General features: G+C 41.7%; 1 protein-coding gene across 2 annotated transcripts in view; it reads right to left on the bottom strand.

The window, feature by feature from the left end:
- Window positions 1-232: 232 nt before the first annotated feature.
- The window catches only part of MSH3 (mutS homolog 3), a 220,391-nt gene continuing 195,086 nt past the window's right edge, over window positions 233-25,537 (bottom strand). For both annotated transcript variants that reach the window (XM_090038175.1, XM_090038174.1), the window contains 4 exons: window positions 6,894-7,080; window positions 6,584-6,710; window positions 4,723-4,897; window positions 233-667 (listed from right to left, as the gene is read on the bottom strand). In XM_090038175.1, the coding sequence (XP_089894301.1) occupies window positions 574-667; window positions 4,723-4,897; window positions 6,584-6,710; window positions 6,894-7,080 (583 nt within the window). In that variant the 3' untranslated portion in view covers window positions 233-573. The remainder of the gene's footprint in view (window positions 668-4,722; window positions 4,898-6,583; window positions 6,711-6,893; window positions 7,081-25,537) is intronic.

Raw genomic sequence — 25,537 nt, 5'->3', positions numbered from 1 at the left:
TTTTCAAAAGAGAACATTCTAACAATTGTATACATGCAGTCTAAAAGGTAATCTATCAGAATCATGATTTTTAACTTGGCTTAAAAATAAAATCAAGTTGACAATATCCTTATACACTATTCAAACACAGATGCCACTTAACACATCAAAAATATAGTCAATGAACAGCCAACTTAAAGTTTCCTAACATAACTCACAAAGCTGTACTTCTCCAAAAAACAAACACAATAAACTTAAGCCATTATTTTATTTTTAATATTTTATAACTGTTTACAAACATAATTTTTCATTCCTTTAATCACATTCTAAACTTCATCAAATGCAAATAGCTCGCTTTGCATTAAAAAAAATGGAGGGGAGAATCCATAAAATTAGCCTGCCTTTAGAAACTTAATATGGGAGTATGTATTATAATGTCTAGTTTCTTGTTCTGAAAAGTTGAACTCCAACAGGCAAGTCTACTAAATTCCACATTTGTTAAATATAGTGCTCTATCTGGTATGCTGTGAATGTCCCATGTTTTATTATTTCTTATAGTCTTCAATTAAGCAGGATATGAGATATTAAAAATAGTCAATCATCTTCAGTTTCATATATCCTTTTCCATTTTTGCGGTTCCTGGGAATCATTTATGTTCCATATTTCAGCAAAAGACTTTAGCCTCTTCCTGAAAAACAAAACATACAATAAAATTCAAAATATGGCATATCTGTAAATAAAATACAAGAGCCATTAAAATAGAATAGCTGTCTTTGTATATATATAGTATTAAGAACTGGTAATCTTTATCAACTCAAAGCACTGAAAAAATGGTGTAAATAAATGATTAGTATTTTCTCCTGAAAGAAAACAAGTGGCAGTCATGATCAGCAAATGTAAAACTGCAATGTTCCTCTTGGTATTTTTGGACTCAAAGACATGTGTACACGAACTCCTGAGGAGTCTGGGAGCACTGCCAAGATATATGCCTTGTTCAGTGCATGGCAAAGCCTGGAAATCAGGCAGCAGAGCCAGGTTAGCAAGGTCTTGAGTATTCACTAAGGAGCACATGTGAGACAAAGAGCCTGAACGTAGTTCTGCGAATGCCCTCTGGGCTGCACTGAACAGACAAAACAGCCAAATTCTGGGATTTGATGTGTTCTGAGTGGGAGCAAGTGGTTGTTTCTCAGCTGCAGTCCTGAGCTTGCCATGGAGGCCATGAAGATCTGCCTATGAATGATAATAAGCCAGAGAAATCATGATAAACTACAAGTTAGTTAACATAATAATGTATTCCTGATATTTCAAAGGCAGATGAAAGTCTAGCGAAGTTTTCAGTGCTCAATGACACAGATATACTCAGTTGCTGTTTTTATACACTAGGCAATAAGGTAGAGAAAAATTAACAAGTCAGTTGGCTTTGTAACGCATAGAATCTGAGTTTGCTGCCCAAGATGAAGTCTACATTTCTAGACAGAAAGGGAAGAGGCAATTCTGATCAGTTGCTCATGATCCAATCTAACAGATAAAAGCTTATCTAGGATTTAACAACAAAATATATTTATCTAGCTCAGGGCTGTCCAGCTTGCAGCCCATAGGCTCCCACTCTCAGTGCCACTCCCCACCATTGTTCTCCTGCGGATATCACTGGGTTCTCTGGATTTCCCCCCTCACTCCTCCACCTTCTACTTCCTATCTCTGAACTAGAGGCTGCATGGCGCTGTGCAATGGGAAGGGTCACACCATGGGTGACCTGGAGGATATACAGCCCCCAACCACACAGAAGCTGGGCAGCCCTCATCTAACTCATCATCTTGCAGTTTTTCAAGAAATCGTTCTATCTTCCAAACAAGTGCTTTTCTTCTACTGAGTAACTCATTGTAAACCAATATATAGTAGGTGCTGGGAGGGCCCTCAATGGTCATCTAGTTGACCGCCTGAGACAAATGTAGAATGTACTGTTCCTAATTCACAGATTACAGATCCCTGTCTAGCCTCTCTCCAAAGAAAGATATTCCATAACACCTCTACACAGCTTGTTTTTCAATTTCTTTATCATTCTTGCCACTCATCTCTGGTTCTTCTCCAGTTTCTCTACATCCATCTTAAAACCAGAAATGGATAGAATACTTCAGGTGAGATCTAGCCAGGCCTATGCAGAGTAGTACCAATACTTCCTATGTTTTGCATACAACGCTTCTGTTACTGTAGTTCAACACCGCTTTTTTTTTTAAAACAGTGTCACATCACTGACTTCTGTCAAATTTGTGATCTTTCTTAGAAGATCTACCGTCTAGCCAATTATTGCCCATTCTGTATTGATGGCTGTTCTTCCCTATGCTGTCTTTGCTGAAATTCAATTTACTGCAAATTCTAATCCTAGCATCCAATGTGCTTGCTGTCCCTTCACTTTTTGTCATCTATTAACTTGTCAGAAAGCTGTCTATTCATGCATCCAAGTCTTCAATTAAAAATGTTAAAGAACACTAAACCCAGAACAGAGTGACCCTACTTGAAACCTCCTGAATTTCATACATCAAACCATTTAGTTACCATTTGCTTGAAGTTATTCAATCACTTACGTTGGTTGAAATACCTATTGTTAATTCTATCTAATCCATCTTTCTGCAGATTATTTATGAGAATACCACCTCTGACTCTATCCTTACTGTCAGATATTTTATCCACTTTCTTCCCCTCATCTACCAAATTGAATTTGAATGAAAAACCACATTATTTGTACTTAATAGCACGTGGGCTGCTATTGATCACAGCTTCCTCTTCCAAATGTTTATAAATTGACTTCTTTGTAATTTGCTTTAGTAACAACCCAGGAACTAATATATTTGCTTATGTATATCACATATCTTTTCTTTAAAAAATCAGCTGCTGGAAATTGGTTGTACATTATAAGTGAGGAAATATGGTAATATTAGTTTCTGCCTCTGCTAGGGGAAAGCAAAAGTAACATTGCATATGAAGCTCTAGCTGACTGCTATAGACCAGGGGTTGGCAATGTTTTTGGGCAAAGTGCCAAAAACACCCACAACCTCATCTTGTAAGATTATTGGCATGCCAGGAGCAAATGGCAAGGAAGCCACGAGGAGCCCGATCCTTATTGTGGCAGCACAACCACGGCCCCTTTCCCATCGTCCTCTTCAAGGAGTGCATGCCAAACAAAATGCCTTCACATACCACCCTCTGGCACCCATCCTGGGGGTTTCCTACCCCTGCTGTAGATGCTTTCTTCCCACCCCCTCTGCCACTGCCCAATATAGGCTTCTGCTGCTGCTAATCAGTTACTTACTGCTGGTTAGCAGTAGTTTCAAGGAAAGATTTTTTTCTCATTCTGCTTTTTAAAAACAAGGTGTACTTATTATTTTGGGGCATGTTGTATGTGAGGAAATATAGTAAAAAGACAAGTTGACCGATCTAATTCCCTAGATCCTTCTTATCATATGCTTACTCTATGATTCATAATTAGGAGCTTACAAGTTGAGATAAAAATGGTTTGTTCTTTTCTTCCTTTAAAAGAACCCAAACAAAACCAAACCTCCCAGAAGAATGTGAAAAAGCTACATAGAAATGTTATTAAACTTATAGTCAAGAATTGAAAAGATCACAAGTGTCAGAATTAAAATTATCTACTCAACCTTAATTCTACACCTCTGTGTGCACTCTGAAAGTCTTTAATTACATGATCACATACTATTTTCCTTCTCATAATTTTTGTATGCAATTAATTCCCTTTTCAGCAATGGAATACACATTAGAACTCAGTATGTGCCCTAGCCAAGCTTCTTCCTTTGATCTGAGAAAATAAAATATTTTACTAGACAGAAAAATCAAATCACTATCTTATTAGTTCATTTCATAATTTATTAGATCAGACAATGACACCAGCAACTTATTTTAAATTCTGACTCTTTTGCAGATAAATTTTATTGACTTTAGATCCTCATACAGAAGATGATAGACGTTAATACATTTATAAGCACCTTGGGATTTTACTTTTGGTGAATTATGGACCATATAATACTGACAAGTGTAAACTACTTCATTATTTTTCTGCGACTCATTACATATCGTCAATATATTACGGTTTTATTATTCTACATTCTGAAAAGATAAGAACTGGTTTTGAGCTCTGTAGGGTCTTAAGCTTCACAGGAAACACTTGTAACTGAAAACAATTAGTACCTAAAACTTTCTCCTTCAAAATCCTTCTACCAAGATTATTAATGGTCATCAGGATTTAAATTTATTATATTGCTGAGATGAGAGACGTAAGAATGCAACTAAAAAGTCAGTGCAAGTTTTCCTATAGTGCATATTTATTATGCATAAACTAACATCAAAAACAGAAGAATCCTTGCAGATTGGTGAATCTATAAGCCAGATGTATATCCACGTGTTTATATGGATAACTATTCATAGTTAAATCTATACTGTTTACATGTAGGGGTTAATGTTACCTGCCTATTTTAGGCAGTCAGTTTAAATCTTTGATAGAGTAACTGATTACACAACTAATTTCAACTATTTAAAGCCTTGATTAACAAAAATGGAGTGCAGCTTCATAAACATTTTTCAATAATATTCTTCATTTTACCTTAATTTACTGTTTAAGTATGTCTGCAGTAGCTGTTAATGCTCTTTTTGATGCCCATTAATTGGAAAAGGCATCCCAAATCACATCTGGAAGTTTCAATACAAACAAAAATGTATCACAATTATTCTGACCTTTTCATATTCACTAATCCTTCTAGCTCTTTTGATTTGCGAGCTGCCAACTTTAAGATTTCTTCAGGAACATCTGCCAGCTTTGCAACATTGAGTCCATAACTCCTTGCAGCAACGCCTCTAGTTATTTGATAAAGAAAAGTGATAAATTCAGGATTTTCTTCCTCTTCAGGACCTAGAGAATTAAAAAAATAATTATAATTTCAATAAAACTCAAAAAACTCAAGCTTTTGAATAGCGAAATAACAAAATACGAACGTGTCTCATTATAATTTATATTTCTTCCTTATAGAATTAATAACCACTCCCTCCAAAAATAGTCAGTTAGAAAAAAACAATGGTCTCATCCCAAAATTTCACTCAGCGTACTCTTACCACTTAGAAGCCTGATCATGTAGGAACTGTGAGTGAAGTGATTAAAGAACTGGACCTTTATCTGTGCAGGCATGGCACAGTTGCTGAAATGAAACATGTATAGTTTAAACTACTTATGTAGAATGGGAACACTGCATCCCTCATGTCTGCCCAGAGACAGAGGAATAGAGAAAATGCCAATGTCCCTATACAAGGGTACTGCATGCTTAGCACACCAAAAAGCTCTCTGGCCAACAGTAAACAAGAGACTAGTGAGTGGTTCAAGGAAAAGCAGAGATGGAGACTGTGGGTCTTTATCTATAGATAGACATTACAGATACTGGCTTCTTTCCTTAGAGGTTGCAGTGGGAACACAGTAGCCATCACTGGATTGCAGTCCTTATGTTCTCTTGCTCTGCCCGTCCCCCTGTAATTCAGCTTTTGGGCTGAGAATGCACAAGAACATCTGGCTACAATCATTACCATACATTCTTCCCTCTTTTCTTTAACATCTCATTTTTTGGAAAACTAGGAAGACTCATTAATGCTGAAGCTCAGGATGATTTAACCTTTGAATGCTGTGCTTATCTCAGTACTCAGAGAAACCTGAAGTATTTAATACCTTTTTTACTTCAGTCTCCACAAACAGGGGCAGTTAGCAGGTGACAAGTACAGTTAGCAACAAAGGTAGGGATGGAGACAAACAGCCTAGTGGCAGAACAGGTTAGGGATTACTTACAGAAGCTAGATGCTTTCAAATTGGCAGGACTGGACTGGGTGCACTCTAGGGCATTAAGGGAATTGGCAGAGAATTTGAGAGCCATTAGCTGTCCTCTTTGAGAACTTGTAGAGGTTGGATGAGGCTCCATATGACTGGAAAAGGGCAAATAAAATGCCTATCTCTAAGAAAGGGAAGAAGGAGGGCCCAGGGAACTGCAGACCAGTCAGCCTGACCTTGATACTTGGAAAGATCATGGAGTAGGTCCTTAAGGAATTTACTGTGAAGCATTTAGAGGAGAACAGGGTAATCAGAAACAGCCAGCATGGATTCACCAAGGGTTGACCAAACTTATTTCCTTCTATAATAAGGTGACAGGCTCTGTGGATGGGGGGTATAGGAGAGGATGTGATGTACCTTGACTTTAGAAAGCATTTTGACAGAGGGTCCCACAATATTCTCATTAATAAGCTAAGGAAATAAAGACTAGATCAGAAGTGGGCAAAATATGGCCCGCAGGCCAGATCCAGCCCTATCTGGACAGGGCTTGCTGCCTCAACCCGCTCCCCCCAGCCCCCCCCGTGCTAGATAAGGCCTGCCACACCAGTCCTGCTTCCAAATTTGTGGACCTGTGGGGAATCCACAGGCCAGATGACATGGCCTCAAGGGCCAGATCTGGCCCACGAGACCATAGGTTGAGCATCACTGTCCAAGACAGTTTTTAAACAACACTTCAATCATCATTTAAAAAAAAATTAGTACTAATTTCAGACAAATTTCACAGCGTACCTTTTTGTTCACTTTCTTCTTCATTCACCAAGAATGCCATGTGGTAGTTCCCCACATTTCTGGGGTATATCTTTTCTAGTTCACAAACTGAGGGATAATGGGTGACAAACAGTGTCAATGATTCCACCTATAGCAACAAGATACGCATATATTAATATTTTTAAACAAACTGTGTAGTTTGAAGTTGAACACACACATTTCTTCTCAAAGGAAAAATAACCTTGTAAATATACTTGACATATCCGGGGAGAGCTCCCTGCTACAATGCAAATGATGTACATATAAATAACATGCTAGATTAAACACTTACATCTCTAATAAAATATTCAAGTGTGGCATGAGCAATTGCAATTCCATCATGTGTACTTGTTCCTCTCCCAAGTTCATCCAAAATTACCAGTGACCTTGAAGTTGCTTTTCTTATTATCTCTGCTGTATCTGTCAGTTCCTCCATGAAAGTACTCCGGCCTTTATATATATTGTCTGCAGCACCCATTCTGCAAGACAAAACCAGAGCTTGTTTAATTATTAAATTCAAATCAAAGCATCCTGCATGTCAGAAAACCAGCACAAACATTCAGTTCTTTAAAAAAATATAAAAATCAAACTTGCTTCCTTCTCAACCCTTTTTTGTTCTTCCAAATACAGACATGAAAGATAGACTACTGTTCAATATCTGTGAAAGCAAACAGGGTCTATTTCATATGATCCTAATTTGGAGAAAAGAGTTTGAAAACACTGATGGAAAAGCAAAGACATTCTAAGAGGCTGAAACATCAAAAATAATTACTCATACACCAATTCAATACAGGACTAACAAGCCTGCCCTAAACTGAGGCTGTACTAACACAAAACCTCTCTAAGATGCTCCAAAGGAGCCCCTGGAAAGTAAACTCATTCTGTATCTGCCACAGAGGTTATACCTGCAGAGTATTCAACAAGGGGGGTTTGTCTGGCATGTGATTTTTTTTTCTTGAAAATAAATGGTACTGGAAAAATATAACCTCTTCACCCTCCCTTGGAAGGGGTCATGTGAACTCACACTAGCCAGTCAATAATAAGGACTCTTGTGCAACTAGATGGGATGAGAAATTATTCTTTTCTGGTTTGGTTGCTGATTCTTACAAGTGCTAATATGAACATTGAACAAGTGGCACCCATGACCTGAGAGAAAGAGATCGCTGGTAGTTATTAAGTTTTGGTTTACTCTGTCCTGCTATGTAACTGTAATGAATGTAGCATTTAAGGGAATAGGAGAAATATTATAAAAATATCCCTGGTTTAAGGGAATGGGAGAAATATCATTGAGGGATGGAAAATCTGGGCTTTGTAACAGCTAAATATTTAGAACATAATGGGAACAAAGAAAGAGACAGCAGTAGCAAAGGAACAGGCAACATGGATTTCTGGGATCTGACATTTATGCATTCAACATGCACCTCACTCTAAAAAACTCCCTGAATAGTTGCAGTAGTTGGCTCTTGCAAATGGTAACATTTGGAGGAGGAAGATTTCTCCTAGTCACAGTAGCAAACACTCTTGCTGATATCCTTAAAACCAAGATGCATGAAGTCTAACTCATGATCCTATCATGCAACTATTTCAGAACTGTATCCTTGTAAGTGAGCTAATCAGCACTCGAGTATAAATTTTCCTGGGTTCAAGCCACGTTGACATTACTCTACCTTTCAGAGGCAGAAAAAGGTTTTCAGCATTATTCCTGATTCAGTCCAACTCAAGGCTGCACCTCTAATTTCAAGTTGTGCAGTCAGAATGTTCATCTTGGAATTTGGTTCAAAATCTCCCGTTTACACCTGCCCTGCTGTAGGGCTCTTTGTCTTTCAAAAATACCCCTTTGCTTGAAGGAACAGCCTTTTCTTTCTCATTTCCTTCTTTACAGTGATTAAACAACATTACAACACAGCAAAACTTTTCAGACCTGTTCACCCACAGTAGCCAATAACATGCAAGGCACATTGATTTAAGGAAATCCTTTTCTTTTTTCCCTTTTTTTTAATCCACTATCACTTCTACGTATTACTTAAATATAAAAGTTAAATAACACCCACCCCTTATTTGTTCCTCCTCATTATTTGTATTTCTGTTACTGTTCACTGGCTTACCAACATCCACATCCACCCATGTGATGTGTGACTATGAAAACACATTCAAAGCACTCACCATGTCCCTACCATTCCCTACACCTGCAGTGTTTCCATAGAGCAGGGACTGGCAACCTTTTTCAAGCTGTGGGCCAGAACAACCCAGCCTCACTTCAACATGAGTTGGGTAGCTTTGGCAAAGCATCAGTGGTGGGAGTGGGGGAAAGGGGTTTTCCCTGCGCTGATGCTGGAGCTACACAGCAAGGAACCATGCCCATGCTGCCGCTGCTTGTCCCTGCCCTCTGCTCCCAGGCTACGGTATAAGTGCAGCTGCCTCCCAGAAGGGGCCCTGCACCAATGCTGGGTAGCTGGAAGCTGCTTGCATACGTCTGCTGCTTCCCCCTGCCCCCACCTTTACCCAGCCTGGCCACAGTACAGTTCTCCTTCAGCTGGAGATTGCACTTCAACTGAAGCCTTGGGAAGGAGGGACAGTAAAGGAGGGAGGGAGGAAGGACAGAGAGAAGCAGCAGAGTCAGCAGAATAGGCACAGCTCCCTTCTAGTTCTCCTCTTCTAGTGCAGAGATTTTGGCTAGAAACAAATTGCTTGATAATTTTTTCAACAGTCAAACAAGAGAAAGCAAATATTGTTACCATCATTGTTTATGTAAGAAATTTACTGTTTTAGGGGTTATCACTTTTTTGTGTAAAATTTCAAATAATAAAGAGCTTTAGTTACAGCCTCAGCAAAACAAAAAGCTTAACTCTATTGCAAAACTTTAGTAGTATGTAACAGAAAACATGCAAATGATAAACATTTATTGAATAAAAGAATGGAGGCTTTTTTCTACTGTGATAAAACAATGTATACTTTATGTAACAAGGCAGATATGTCACACATGCTGAAAAGTGCACATATATTTGTGCTGTTCTGGTCATAAATGTGTATAAAGTGCAGAGTTTTCTTCCTTTGCATTTAGACTTTTGAAAGAAGATGCCATCATTTGTAGGTGTAGCAGGGAGATGAGGTATTCGTCCCTGTGCTGGGATGCAGAGAGCATATGAACACTGAAAAGTCTGCTGCTGATGCCACAGCAAGGATGGTTCACTATGGCCTGTAGGACACGACTGAAGTGAGGTTGTGGAGTTGAGTGGCAAGCACTGTGATCAACATAGTTTCCAGCAAAATTGCCTGCATCTGCTTCAGCTATTTCTGCATGTCCCTGTCTTTTCTAATAGTGTCCCTTGTCAATTCTTTCTCTTCCCACATAGAAGACAGAGGACTGGAGGGAAGAGCTCCAAGGGGATGCTGACAAGAGCTCGGCAAACGTTTCATCTTCAGTCTTTCTTTATTGCCTAGAGATCTGTTAGGTATTCTGCAGTTAGTGATGCTTCTGTCTGAGGGGGCTTAAGGCATCAGATGCACAAGCCACAGCATAACACAACTAGTTATTTTATGATTTCAAACCTCTTTGGTAACACTGATAACATGCTGTTTTTTCCCCTTCGTGTTGTGGTCCTAGACATGGTAAGGCACTTTCCACCTTGTTTCAAGTAGGAATCCTGTTCTAATATTGGGTTGTTGGCATTAAGGGCAGTTGGGGAGGGATGTGCTAGAAGCAGGATTTGGGGCCTTGGGGTGGGGAAATACAGGGGCATGTGGAATATGGGGGATGGGCAACAGGTCTAGGGCTCATAAGGAACAGGTTAGTAATTATATATGCCCTTTTACAGGTGGTTGTTGTATCGGAAGATGGTTGACCTGATCAAAGACATCAAGTGACAAACAAGGGGCTTAATCAACAAAAATAATGGGCAGGCCAGCAAGATACACAATTATGTTACTAACTGGATGAGGCCCCCAAGGGTGTGGCAGGAAGGGAAGAAAAATGCTAGTTACATGTGCAGCTCGTGCAAGATTTGTGCTACCAGGCACAAAGCACATTGTGAACTAAAGTCCTGAAGAAATTCTCTGGAACACGGGTTAACGTGACTGAGAATCTGAATACAGCTACCTGAGTACCACATCGTCTCTATGCATTTATACCTCATAAAATGCTAAGATTACAGTATGCTTTCAGATTTCTGCTAAGGGGTTTTATATTGGCTTTTTTTCTTGTAGCTAACAACTCAACAAACAAGCCTGAGACCCAATACTTTCATTATGAACTATCACATCCATACAAGCACAGCCAGAGGAAGGGGGACAAGGCAGTTGACCAGGAGGAAGCAGAAACATGAAGATGGGCAAAGAAGGGCTTGGGCTGATTGGCACTGGCTGTGGAATCTGAAAAGAATTGCTCTAAGCTGAACTTCTACAGCATGGGTGCCATTTGGAGCACGTATCTGTGGAGTGACAGGGGTGGTTAGAAGGTAGGCAGGTTTGGCAAGGCTGCTAGCTTACACCAGCACACATTAGCACCCACCGTCAGAGACAGAGAAAAAAAGTCTTATATTACTTATAGTGTCTTATTTACTGCAATATATTGACCAGCAAAGATCCCTACTGCTGAAATGTCATGCATCAAAGCCACCAGAGCACCAGAAGCTGTCTTGTTCCTTAGGGTCTGACCCATTTTCAAGAGTCCTGGTCCAACTTGGGGCATGCTGTCTCCCTGGTGCCCATACCACTTTCCACAATATACAGGAGATTGGAGGTGGCCTCCCTGTGCCTAAGGCATGGGGGTAAGGACTACTAGAGGTCCTGCTTCTGTCCTTGTTTTACAATTCTGCTGGTGCTCTTCTTGTTCATCACAGTACTGAACAGAGTGACTGCTCTATGTGCTGTTTTTAGTATGCAATTGTATCTCTCTACATCACAGAGAAATAAACTGTCTTCTCTCCCAAGACCACAGAGACCCAAGTCTTCCCGCCTGTCTCCATGCAGATACATGAGGCGTGGTTGCTGTAATACTGAGAATAATGTATACTTATGCAGAAGACTGCACATGTATATAATCACAAATTGCATGCCAGTAGTTACATAAGGAAGTAACATCCAGTCAACATCACTCCAGAACAGTAGGGGGCAACCAAGAAAACAGACTGACCTAGTATCACAGAATCAATCATAGAATCATAGAGAAGTAGGTCTGGAAGGAACCTCCAGAAGTCATCTAGTCCAACGCCCTGCCTGGACAGCATCATCCCTATCCAAACCATCCTATGAAATCCGTAATTCAAGCTCTTTGTAAAACTACTGTCAACCCTGACACAATACAAGACGTAACACCCTAACCCGCCACAGGTATGAAGCTTTGGGATAGTGAAGGGAAGGGACTGTTTGAGCAGAAAAATTAATCCAATGCATCCATCCCAACCTTTCCTCAAACCAACACATTCCAAAACTAACTTGGTCCAGGATTTTTCAATATGCAAAAAGTCACTTAATTCAGAAAAAAAAAACTTCACTGTAGAGATGCAGGGCATTTTAAATAAAAATGAAAAAGAGACTTTTGCAAGATCAGAATGAAGTGTTGTTAACATGAGCTCTCTCAGTGAGAGCTAAAGCCACTAAATAGCACTGGACAAAATTCTGAAAAACGCGTTTAAAGAAGAAAAGGCATTTAAAATATCCTTGATGTCAGAAAGTATTCAGTTCATGTGTAATGATACCACATATTCTTTTCTAATTTAAACAATAGACCTAGACAGGTTACAAGGGTGGGCTGACGAGAATAGGATGGGTTTCAACACAGACAAGTGCAAGGTGATGCACCTCGGGAGGAACAACCGGCACCATACCTACCGGTTGGGGAACTCCCCTCTTCTCAGCACGGAGGCGGAAAGGGATCTGGGGGTCATCATTGACTCCAAGATGAACATGGGTCGGCAGTGTGGAGAGGCAGTCAGGAAGGCCAACCGCACCTTGGCATGTATCCACAGATGCATCTCGAGCAGGTCCAAGGAGGTGATCCTCCCCCTCTATGCGGCACTGGTCAGGCCGCAGCTGGAGTATTGCATCCAATTCTGGGCGCCGCACTTCAAGAGGGATGTGGACAGCATGGAGAGGGTCCAGAGGAGGGCCACTCGTATGATCAGGGGACAACAGGGCAGGCCCTATGAGGACAGGCTGCGGGACCTGAACCTGTTCAGTCTCCACAAGAGAAGGCTGAGGGGGGATCTTGTGGCCTGTTATAAACTAGTCAGGGGAGATCAGCAGGCATTGGGGAAGTCACTGTTTCCTCGAGCACCGCCAGGAGTGACCAGGAATAACGGTCACAAGCTGGCAGAGGGTAGGTTTAGGTTAGATATCAGGAGGCACTACTTCACAGTCAGGGCGGCTAGGGTCTGGAACCAGCTTCCAGGAGAAGTGGTGCAGGCTCCTACCCTGGGGGTGTTTAAGAGGAGGTTAGATGAACATCTTGCTGGGGTCATTTGACCCCAGTATTCTTTCCTGCCGTGGCAGGGGGTCGGACTGGATGATCTGCTCAGGCCCCTTCCGACCCTACACACTATGAAACTATGAATACTTAAAAATAAAAAAAAAATTCTGTTCAACTAAAATTTAACATTTCCCAGGCTGATGATAGGAAGATACAAGTTGCTTTTAAAGCTCATTTGTCTAAAAATCATTCCAATTGCAGAAGAACAGACCTAATTAACAAACAGCTGTCTGTAGATTCTCTTTGCAGTTTATACACATAAAAAATGACATTCATGTTCCACATAGTTCAGCTTTCCCATCACCGGACTTAAAGTAAGATTTCTTCCTTTTCATCTGGGTCATAACTTTACATCTCTTGGCCAACTACAATGAGCCAGACTGTTCATCAGGAATGACTAATATTGAAATAAAACTATGCTTCTCCGTGAAGAAATCCCCAATTGATTTACGAAGTTAAGGCCAACCCCATGGCAAACAGAAAAACAATTCTTTGCAGGTTCAAGAGGAACCAAAATAAGTGACTGAGTGCCGAGCAAGACTGATTAGTTCTTCCAATTTATCTTTTCGATCATTTAGGAGTTGACATCTACAGCAGCATTTCTCAACCTGTGGCTCACGACTCAAAAGTGGGTCACAAGAATATATGAAAGGGTTGTGAACAATTATGGAAAAATGTGGAAAATCACAGATTTTCTCCTGTAAAGAGAGAAGACTACAGGTTTCCCCTTGCATGAGGCTAGCTACTTGAACCACAGTAGAAGCTGTGTTAACTGGCACTTTAGTAACCGTCATACTTTGCTAATCATGGATGCAAAGGGGAGCTCACACGTAGCAGCCACTACCACTGCCACCCACCACCCTGCATTGTTGCTGGTCTGTGTGCGGCTGCTGCCACCCTCTGCCCCATGTTTGACTGAAAACCCGTCTCAGGAAACTGGCATTCTTAGATTACCAGCACCCCCCATTCCCCACTCACGCCAGATAACAGAACGTTTACTGTATTTACTGGGACAGGACTGGCCAATGTTTACAAATGAGTCCCGGTACAAAAAAAAGGTTGAGAACCACTGCTCTACAGAGTGTTTTGAAATAGCAGTTGTACACAATTAAGCTTACAAAACCCCTGACTTTTTTGAAATACCCCTAATCTACTAACTTTCACAAAAAATATCCCTTCCATTTGAAATTTCGCACACAGTCTCTTAGCAAGTGAAAACATTTAGGAAAATTCACTGTTAACTGGACAAAAACATACTCTATATCACTGATTTTGACAATATTTAAATATTTAATTATCAACCATTTTCCATTAAAGACGTGAGTATGACAGTGTGATATTATGAGAAAGGTATCAGAGTAACCCATATTTCCATCTGTACAACAACCAAGAGGGGAAAAAAACTGCCCATTAGAAACTGCAGGTACAAACCTAAGTGACAAGACAATGAAGGCTCACTTAGCGGGCTAGAGAAACAAAATTGAGTATAGCATACTCCGAGCATTACATACTTTCTCTCCTACTGCAGTTATGAAAGTCTGATCACATTTACCAAAAAGAAGGAACTTTACTACTTGGTTCAAAAGGTGATATGGCATCTAGTATGTAGTAGGACATTTATGTTCAGATTACTAGAAGTAATACTTTTATTATTAATAATGGACAGCCAGATTTAAGATTCTAGCCTCAAGCTTATTTAACACATGATAAAAAATTATCAAATTCTTAGGTGATTACAATCATATTACCTTCTAACATTATTATACGGTACTTCTACAGAAACCCCTAAAATTTAAAGGGCAGACCTTGCTCATATAAGCAACTATTGTACAGAAGTACTGACTGGCAAGAAACATAATAATAATAACATAAACATAATAAAATATACCACTTGCACCTAAGTACTGATAATTTACATAAAAGTACACTTTCATTAGGAGATTTCTTTGGAGATTCAAACCAACAAAATCATGACACGGAAAGTAATTAAAAAAACTAACAAGTACAGAACTAACAAGACTATTTTTTCTAAATCTGCTATAATACATTATTATTTTTAAACAATAAAGCATTGCCAGAATATTTCATGAATGCCTGAAAAATAAACACTTGCCAGGTGACATTGTTAATGATATGCAATCAAAGCAGACTTTCAATACGACTGAGTGAAATCCTATTCATGAAAAACATGGCCAACACACTCATGCCAAAATTATTTACAATTGTACTGTATTTGCACATTAAAAATGAAAAATTATATGCAACATGTTAACTCATCTAAAAGAATAAAGATAGTTTAATGTATAGGCAACCAACCCCTGCTTAACACAGTTTCACTTAGTGCTGTTTCATTATAGTGCTAATTTAAAATACCTACCTGGTTTCACTTAGTGCTGAGCACATTTTGTTATAGTGCTCAGTGCAGAGGTGAGGAGAAGCAGTGGTGATGGCATCAGCATCAAGGAAAGTAGTGAATAGCAGCCGGCGGGAGCCCAGGGAGGGGTAGCAGGAGCCGGGATCTGCTCCGGCACATGGTGCTGGAGCTGGTAGGGAGGAGCAGTAGTTGCGAGAAGGGGGGGGAGGCGGCGGCAGTGTGAGCTTGGAGTCCAGGCCAGCTGGGCCCAGGGCAAGGTGGCAGGAGCGCAAGGTCCGCTCTGGCATGTGGTGTTGGAGCAGCCAGTGGGCGGGAAGGAGTGGTGGCGGCAGCAAGTGGGCAGCAGGAGCATGGGGCCTGGGCCCAAGGCCAGGGCTGGCAGGAGTGGAGGGCCTGGATTAATATAAGCTGAGCACAGAGAGCGCCCCCGCCAGCTGCAGTGATCTGTGCCAAGTGTCCTGCTGGACAAAGTGGGGCACAGGCGGGCGGGTGGCCCCACTGCTTACCCCGTACCAGAGCCCTGCTGCCTTCTCACCATAAGACCCTGGACAGGTGGGTCCCCCAAGGCCAGGAGTGCAGGACCTGGGTTGGCAGGGCCCAGGGTGGGGCTGCAGGTCTGGGCTGGCAGGTGGCGTGAAACCAATTATCTTTATTTACATTAAATCCAATGGGGAAATGGGTTTTGCCAGAACCAAGTAAGAGCGGTAACCCAGGGTTGCCTGTATAAGGAGTTTCATCTTTGAGTTATATCCCCCTTCTCATCCCAAAGTTTAGCACTTTAGATCTGTAATATTCTGTGAACAAGGTATTACTGTTTGTTCATACCATTAAACAATAAGCCGCTAACCAGGTAGCTTTTGGATGATACAGAATGACACAATCTAGTAATATAGTGATGCTACAGGCGGCATCATTTTACCACCCACTGTCCTCACTTCTCACTCTCAGCAAGCACAAGACACTCTTAAACCTCTACTACTATGTAGTCCTGGTTAGTGGCTGCTTGTAAGCTCCAATGTTCCTGGTAAATAAAGAGAAAAATATCTCAGGGTGACCATTAACCTGCACTGATTTTTGCTGACCATTTCTATAACCTATAAAGAACATTTAAAACATCCATTCCTCCTGATTAATATTTGGCATTTAAGAAATATAACCTAAATATAACTGGATAGAATGGTGTTCAGAAAATCTAATGCCATTATTGTTGATGCAGTCATTGAATGACAAGATATTTCAGATTGTTCCTAGTATTTCACATGCCAGCAAAAAAGAAAAGATTTTTTAGGAACTCAGCTACTCTGTTTAAAATGTTTACCTCACATCACTTATTCAAGGGTACACATTCAGAGTTCAAAATGACATCAAGTACTTTTCTCTACTGCAACAGAAGTAACTCAAGAGCATAAACCCTCCCTGTGATATCTGTTACATCAACTTTGGGCAAACACATTGCTTGTCAAATTCCATGAATTTTAAACTCATTCAAAAAAAAAGATCATGAGTTCTTATTCTTTTTCCTGTCAATGGGTAGAAAAAGGTGATTTCAAAATGTCCCTATGGTCTTGACACTGACTTACACAGCTTAGTAAATCATTAATACCAGCAGGTAGAGTTAATAGTGTTATAGTTTCTAGGGTCAGAAGGGACCTGAACAAATCATCCAGTCTGACCCCCTGCCCTGGGCAGGAACAAGTGCTAGGATCATAACACCTCAGCCAGAAGCCCATCCAACCTCCTCTTGAAGACCCCCAGGGTAGGAGAGCACCACCTCCCTTGGGAGCCCATTCCAGAGGCTGGCAGCCCTAACTGTAAAGTAATGCCTCCTGATATCAAGCCTGAACCTGCTCTCAATCAATTTGCGGCCATTATTTCTTGTTATCCCAGCTGGTGCCCAGGGGAACAGAGCCTCACCTATTTTCCGCTAGTCCCCCCTGGTGAGTTTATAGACGGCCACCAGATCCCCTCTCAGTTTTCTCTTGTGGAGGCTGAATAGATTCAGGCCCTTTAGTCTATCTTTGTAGGGCCTGGCCTGCTGCTTCCTGACCATGCGTGTGACCCTCCTCTGGACCCTCTCAAGGTTAGCCACATCCCTTTTGAGGTGCGGTGCCCAGAACTGGACACAGTACTCCAGCTGCAGCCTGACTAGCGCTGCATAGAGGGGAAGGATCACCTCCCTGGATCTGCTTGTGATGCATCTGTAGATGCATGACAAGGTGCGGTTAGCCTTACTGATCACTTCCTCACATTGGCGGCTTATGTTCATCCTGGAATCAACAATGACTCCAAGATCCCTTTCAGCCACTGTGTTGTTGAGAAGGTTGTTCCCCAGCCTATAGGTATGCTGCTGGTTCCTTCTCCCTAGATGCGGCACCTTGCACTTGTCTGCGTTGAATTCCGTTCTATTCTCATCCGCCCACCCCTGTAGCCTGGCTAGATGTAGTTGGATTCTGTCCCTCCCCTCAAGCGTGCCCACTTCTCCCCACATCTTTGTGTCATTGGCGAATTTGGACAGTCACTTCCATGCCCACCTCCAAGTCGCTGATAAAGATGTTGAACAGCACAGGCCTGAGACAAAAAGATTTATATTGCTGTCAAAATGATAATATTTAAAGGTTTCCTGGAATCTTCAAGAATAAAAAAAAATGATTTGCTGGAAGTTCTCTAAATATTTTATGCATTCATCATTTTTTCAGAAAGTTGACAAAAATGTCAGCAGTGACAGAGACAAAAAGATATAATTCTAATAGGCAGTTAGAAGAACATTTCTGGGAACAATGCTTTTTCTGTACATATGCGTAAGTTGCCCAATATATTCTTCATTGTTTAAAATTTTCAGCAGTTATAGAAGGGTTGGGCTTATCTAACATCTCCCCCAACTATACAGTTGGTCCAATAAAATATATCCCCCCAAAACCTTGCTCAACAGTATTTATGATTCTCCCTCCCCACATACCTTTAGAAAGCCCCTCAAGTATTACTTGGGTAGAACAAATAATTTGGGGTTCCCCCCAAATCCTGGACAGCAACTCAATGGGAAAGATCCACTTTGCTTGGATTCTATGACAGAATAATCTATAAAAGGTAATATAACTGCACTGGTGGATTACTTTTTAACTGCCTTGTGGGTTTTTCATATCTACTTTGAAATCAACAGAAATTAAACACTGTCTTTCTGATTTTCCTCTGTGCAATGCTCTTAGAACTGAGCAATGTTTTCACTGCAGTTCCATCTTCTGAATACAGAGCTATCAATTTGCATGTAATGTATACACAAAAGCTAGAATGCAAAGCAAAGGACATCTTACATTAATCTGGAGTTTTGGAGTCATGCCATTACCTGATTCTTTTTTTTTTTTAAATGACTGAACATAGAACACCATATAAATTGTATTGATAATTATGAAAAAGAATCGATTAAAACACAACTGTTTTGCTATTGTAATGTGTGGTTTTGGTGTCTGAATGCTATTGCTGAAGAAATGACAGTGGTGAGAAAAAATACTGCTTAGCTACAAAATAAAAATCTTATTCTACTGAGTAAAAAACGTAATTGTTGTGGTTGATATAGTCCTATGATCCCATGTTTTGGTATTCGTGTTCATTATTACTTGTATTATTCATATCCCAGAAGTGTGCTTAAAATAAAAATTGAGTTTGTGTTGAAAGTTGAAACAAGAGATATAATTTCAAACTGGATGAACTAGGAGAAAGCTTCCCATTCTGGTTTCCACATGCCAACCAACACCACCATTCTGGGAAAGTTAATACGGGGAAAAGAAAGACCCTTATTTCAAAACACTTACGTGTTTAACTTATTGCTGTGTGCAGTGTCCACTCGTTTTAATGAGACAAGGTAAAGCACATATACAAGACTACACAATCAGGGCAAAGGGGATTTAAAAAACAAAAATATTTACTAGTACCTCAGTAGTAAAGCTCTGAGATGTACTGACCACATTCACATTTTGACTCACTGGCATCTCATACTCCAGAACTCCCACTGGAGACTTTCTGCCCTTTCAGTACCTGTAGAAGGCTTTCCTGCCCTTTCTTTGTTTGCATATTTAAGGGACAAAAGAGGTGTGTACCTCCTACTCCTTAATTCTCTCTCAACTAGAGTCCTATAAGGAATGATGTCAGGATTCTAATGTCTATGTGGACCAAGCTGGGGGGAGTAGTAGATATGCTGGAGCGTAGGGCTAGAATTCAGAGTGATCTAGACAAACTGGAGGATTGGGCCAAAAAGGAATCTCATGAGGTTCAACAAGGACAAGTACAGCACTTAGAACAATCCAATGCACCAGTATAGACTAGGAGATGACTGGCTGGGCAGCAGCTCTGCAGAAAAGGACCTGGGGGTTACAGTGGACAATAAGCTGAATATGAGCCAGCAGTGTGCCCTTGCTGCCGAGAAGGCTAACAGCATCCTGGTCTGCATTGGTAGGTGCGATGCCAGTAGGGTCAAGGGAAGTGATTATTCCTCTCTATTCATCACTGGTGAGGCCACATCTGGAGTACTGTGTTCATTTTTGGGCCCCCCACTACAGAAAGGATGTGGACAAATTGAAGAAAGTCCAGCAGAAGGCAACATAATGGTGAGGGGGCTAAGGGACATGACTTATGAGGAAAGACTGAAGGAACTTCTTATTTAGTCTAGAGAAGAGGAGACTGAGGGAACTTAATAGCAGCCTTCAACTACCTGAAGGGGGGTTCAAAAGAGGATGCAGCTAGACTATTCTTAGTGGTGGTAGATGAGAGAACAAGGAGGAACAGTCTCAAGTTGCAGCAAGGACAGTTTAAGTTAGATATTAGGAAGAATTTTCTCACTGGGAGGGTTATAAAACACTGGAACAGGTTACCCAGAAAGGTGGTGGAAACTTCATCCTTGGAGATTTTCAAAATGCAGCTAGACAAAGCTTTGGCTGAAACGATCTAGTTGGGGATGGTCCTGCTCTGAGCAGGGAGTTGAACCAGATGACCTGCTGAGGTCCCTTCCAACCCTAACTTTTTATGATTCTATAATATATCTCAAAGAATATCCACCTACTGGCAAGTGACTTTATTTTAACATCTAGTTCTAGTATGTGCCTCTGGTCAGGAGAAAACACACTTTGGGAAACCACTGGCAACTTAACCTACTGCCCCAAATGAAACTTTGTGCTGACTTTGGACAGGAAATTTTGGCAAGCTTTTGACATCACCTCATATAGGAATAAATGGTATATAGAGAATCTGGGCTTGGATCTCCCTTATCCTTTTTGTTGATGCAATTATTGTCAGAGAACAGAGCACTGTACCATAAGTTTAAAAGGATGCTCTTATTAGCAGTGTGAAAACTACATTCAGGTCCTGCTATACAACTGGATCCCTTACTTGGAGAAAGGCCCTAGGCAGGCCCATGAGTAATTTCAGAGCTTTTGGGTAAGAAAATAGCTGTCAACAATCAACTGATGGATGAAAAATTGAGAAAACTGCCAGGTGGAACTTAAAAGACATACAAAAAACTGGAACTCTTGGTTCCAAAATGATACCCTTTATTAGACCAACTGCAAAATGGCAAGAAAACTGTCTTTTTCTGCAAGCTTTCAGGATCAAAGTCCCTTCGCCAGGGTCTGGGAAAAGTGTAGATGGTACAAGATGGTAAAAAGTCCCCATAGGTAGGAAATAAACTTCATTTTTGCACAGAGGGAGCTGAAGATGGAAGTCTGTCCCTCTGGGTCCATGAGAGTGTCTTTGTGAGCTGTGCTGAGTAGCTCTTTGATGTGCTGATCAGGTAGAATTCCTTTCTTGGAGGTGTCAGACAGCAGGCAGGGAGGCAAAAAAACTCCCAGAGCCTGATGAAGGGACTTGGATCCCTAAAGCTTGCAGAAAAGGTATTATTTTGGAAACAAGAGTTCTAGTTTTTTGTATGCCTTTTTGTCTCAGACCAACACGGCTATCAAGTACACCCCTGAAAGGTGGAACTTAACTGATTTAACAAAGATAAGTATGCTTGAGGTGCCTCAGTAATCCGACTCAATAATCCAGTTTCTCTGATACAGTAGACATGACCCTGACTAATATTCATCACCTGGCACCAGGATAAAAAACAGGTAAGTACATGAATCCTTTATCCTATCTCTGACCTGGGCTACAGATTCTTGTTCCATCTGAGAACCATCTATTATCCAGACAGTAAGATGGAGGGCATGAAGAACCAGGTGAAGAATTCTCCCTCTTCTGTGAGTTAACAGATCTGGAACAGGTTGTGGTAATGTCCTGAATTCTCCTTACAAAGGGAATCAAAGCTCTGGCATGCAGCAGTTATTTAAGATGAGGAAGGCTGGAACTGTTTCACCCTTCAAATTGTGGAATTAAGAGATGTGAGGGAATGCATACAGCTGGTCCCTTGATCACTATCGAGAATGCATTCAAATAGGAATTAGAATTAAGCTGTTCTTTACAGCAAAAGGAGAGGCATTTTTCATTGATCTCATCTGTAAATAGATCTGTGTGGATATCCCCTTCTGCTAATAAGTCTTTGAGTGCTTGATGTCCACTTGTGATCTGCTGTAGCATTATGGAGTCCGGACAGGTGTACTGCAACCAACTGCCTCCCTGAATAGGTGGAGAACTGGCACGAGCCACTGATGAAACGTATTGTTATGGTATCCATCATGATCTGAACAATATCCTTGAATGTAAAGGAAAGCCATACAGGTTCTCCATGTCCCTTATTGGTGCAAAGTTGCACCTCATCCTATGACCAGATACTCTGAACTCAAAATCTTCTAAATATGTTTCCTAACCCCTATGTGAAGTATCTGACATTGTAATCACACTAGGGGTGTCTATACGTGCATACTAATGCAATGTAATAAAATTCAGCTGTCATTATGCTGGAGTTTATTGTTCTTGGGTGCCATGTTTATACATGTGCCCAGGACCACAGCACATTGAGGCAGGAAGGAGCAGCCCCAGCTGGCAGGGGGCTCAGGGAATCAGTCTGCCAACCTGGAGCTGCTCCAAACTGGCTCAATGTGCTGCAAAGGGGCTGGCTGGGACATGAGGTGCTTCACTGTGGGGCTAGCCAGCAGGCAGCCCCCCACACTAAAGCACCCTTGTGCTCCAGCCAGCCCCGTTAGTATCTACACATGCACTGCTGTGGAATAAAAAACACCACAGTAGGATAGTACTTGTATTTACAAGTACTACCCTGCTGCAGACTGTATTAGTTTACTCCAACCTAATAGCCCCGCCCATGTAGATGCAGAGACATTTCCTGTGGAGCAAATTAGTCTGCTCAGCAGTAAACATCTTGTATAGACAGCCCACTGGGAAGGGAGCCAGCACCATAGGACGGTAGTGCCAGCACTGCTCTGGCACAGGACACCATCACCTGGGGGTGCCATATCAAATGGAAATAATTACACAGTAGTGTGTAGTGGGGCACTCTGCATGACCTGCACCAGGCCCCAAAATAGCTGGCTACAGCTGTGAAGGGAACATTCAAACAGAACTCCCTTGCATATACTGCTCAGGTCCTTTCACTGCTCTGGTAAGGGAAGCAGTAGCTCTGGAACTGTGAATGACATATCTAACAAGTCTTTCTTTGCCGAGTAAATTGCACACAGCCGGGCCTGAAGCATACTTATGTGAAGTCTGGCATATGGTGAGACAATGGCGTGGGAAATCATGCAACTGAAAAGGGATAGGTATGTACTTCTCAGCATATCAGCCATCTCTCAATCAAAGGGACCCTTAAGGAATAAGGGACCCTCTGGCAATACAGGTAAATTTCACTGAGCTCTCTGGTTTGTGCCAGAACTAGATTTGATTTTTGATGGCTGACAAGGCACTCTAGGGAAGAGAATAAGCTCACTGTTTTCTAGAGACTTCTCAACACCTGATCAGCTAAGGTGCTTCTTAATAACCAGTTGCAGGTGTAGGCATAAACTGGAATTCCCTACCTTTGACGGTACACCACCACTCCCAAGGAGAACCTGATGAAATATTAAAGACTGTGGAAAGCCAAAGGACAAGACCCTGTACTACTAGCACTCCTGAATTACAATGAATCTGAAGTACTTCCTGCACAAGTACCTTATAGCAATATGGAAGCAAGCATCCTGAAAGTTCAGCTATATAAACAGGTCCCTTGATACAGCGAAGCTATTACTGCCACCAGAGTGACCATCTTGCAATCAAGCTTGTGAAAGAACACAATAAGCTTCCTGAGGTCCAGGATTATTTTCTCTTTCATTTATTTATTGGCAGCCAGGGAGATTGTGCTTTTGGTGGGTTACTGGGTAACACCACAGCTCCTTGAGTGGCTGAGGAGTCTGATGTGTGACAAGCAAGTAGCACGTACAAACTCAGTTAAGCTTGTGCCAGCATGCTGAGTACCATCTTGTCTTGCCTGCCTTTGACGCCTCTTCGCTATCTCATCATTGACCCTTTCTATCTTGAAGTGACATAGGCCCTGCTTCACGGCAGCTTTCTACTCACAGTGGTCCAAAGTGATTGATTCCAAGCACTGGCCATCGATGGACAGCTCATGAAGGTTTTTCTTGCAGACATCAACAAAACTGAGTTGGGGCCATCCAAGTTGATGTTTGCCAGTGGCCAGCTCACCACAGAGCATGTCCTTGGGGATTTGGCCATCACTCACACGATTCGTATGTCCCAACCAACAGAGGCACGTGTCTCAGAAGCACAGACATATTGATACTGGGTATCTTGGTGAGTTTCAGAATGGCCAAGTTGCAGATTCTGTCACACCACGTTCTGCCTAGGATAAGGCAGAGATGTCAAAGATGGAAATTGTTTAATTTTCTTTCCTCCTTGGCATAAGGAGTCCATGTGTCACTGCCGTACAACAGAGAGCTGAGTACACAAGTGCCGTGGATACACATCTTTGGTCAACAGAGCGAGTACTCTGAGGTCCAGGATTATTTTCTCTTTGTAAACAGGAACAAAATACATTTTCCATGTAATACAGGGGAATTCCCTTTTCGGCCTTCACAGTTTCAGGGAGGCAGAAATTTTTGGCAACTGTGGCCAGGTGGGGGTGAATAACAAAAATCACTCTCCCTGGGGCTCACCTGCCATGCTTTAAATGGAAGAATAAGGAGTTAATTCCCCAATAAGAGCAGGTGTAGTAAATCACCCCAGAAGCAGGATAAAAGTAAATTGGTTTATTAGTAAATTCCCCCAGTTGTGGAAAACTCCAGCTGTTCTCACAGCTTGCGGTCTTCCTTTCGCCCTCCACCACTGTGCAGCCACTCCCCTGAGCCAGTTAGCTCGACTCCAGTCCCACTTCCTTTTCTCTTTCTTGCTGGTACCAGCGGATCCTTTCTTCGTGGGACCTTCTCTCAGTCAATAAGTTTCTCCTCTCTTCTTCACCTCTTTGTTTTGCTGGTCGCCATGGTTATCTCCACCTGGCCAGCTGGTCTCATCAGAAACCTGTTCCAGCGCTGGGTTTGCTGCTCCTGGTGTCCCTGCTGAATCTCTCCACGTTGTGCCCCATGGGGCAAAGGAAACCCCCCTGCCATGGACTTAAGTAGCTGCTGGTTCCTAATCAGTTAACATTCACCCCAGGTGCAATCCCCCTTCCAACTGCGTTTAGGAAGTGATTAACTTTGCCCTGTCCCTGACCTGACTCCCCCCCCCTTGCAACTTTGTAACATCAAAGGAACAGGGCTGTTCTTGCCTTGTTACAACAACCAAGCCCCAAAATGGGAGCATCTCATGCAGCCATGACAAAGGAGATGTATGTGTGAAGGGAGTGGGGATGTCAGGGAAGTTCACCAAGCTGCACAAGGAGGGCTGAAGACTGCACCAGAGAAAGAACTCTCAAATATATTTCCCAAGGCAATAAAGTTATTGAATAGAAAAGAAAAACACAGGTTTGAGGCTTTTCCTTAGGCTCAAAGCCTTTGGGTACATGAGAGGCTCTATTTCTAGCTAAGAGGTTGCGAAGAACGGAGGACAACTGCCCTTGTCCATCAGTGAAGGAGCACAAGGAGAAGTGGGGCTAGAGCACACACTGTAAGTACCAACAAAACAAGAAGTCTGCAGTTGAAACTCAAGGGCATGAGACACAGCTACAAGT

The sequence above is a fragment of the Crocodylus siamensis genome, chromosome 3, assembly GCF_052110815.1.
Source record: "Crocodylus siamensis isolate JL-2025a chromosome 3, ASM5211081v1, whole genome shotgun sequence".
Lineage (NCBI taxonomy): Eukaryota > Metazoa > Chordata > Crocodylia > Crocodylidae > Crocodylus > Crocodylus siamensis.
The sequence above is the reverse complement of the archived record's forward strand: the minus strand, read 5'-3'. Positions and strand labels throughout refer to the sequence as shown.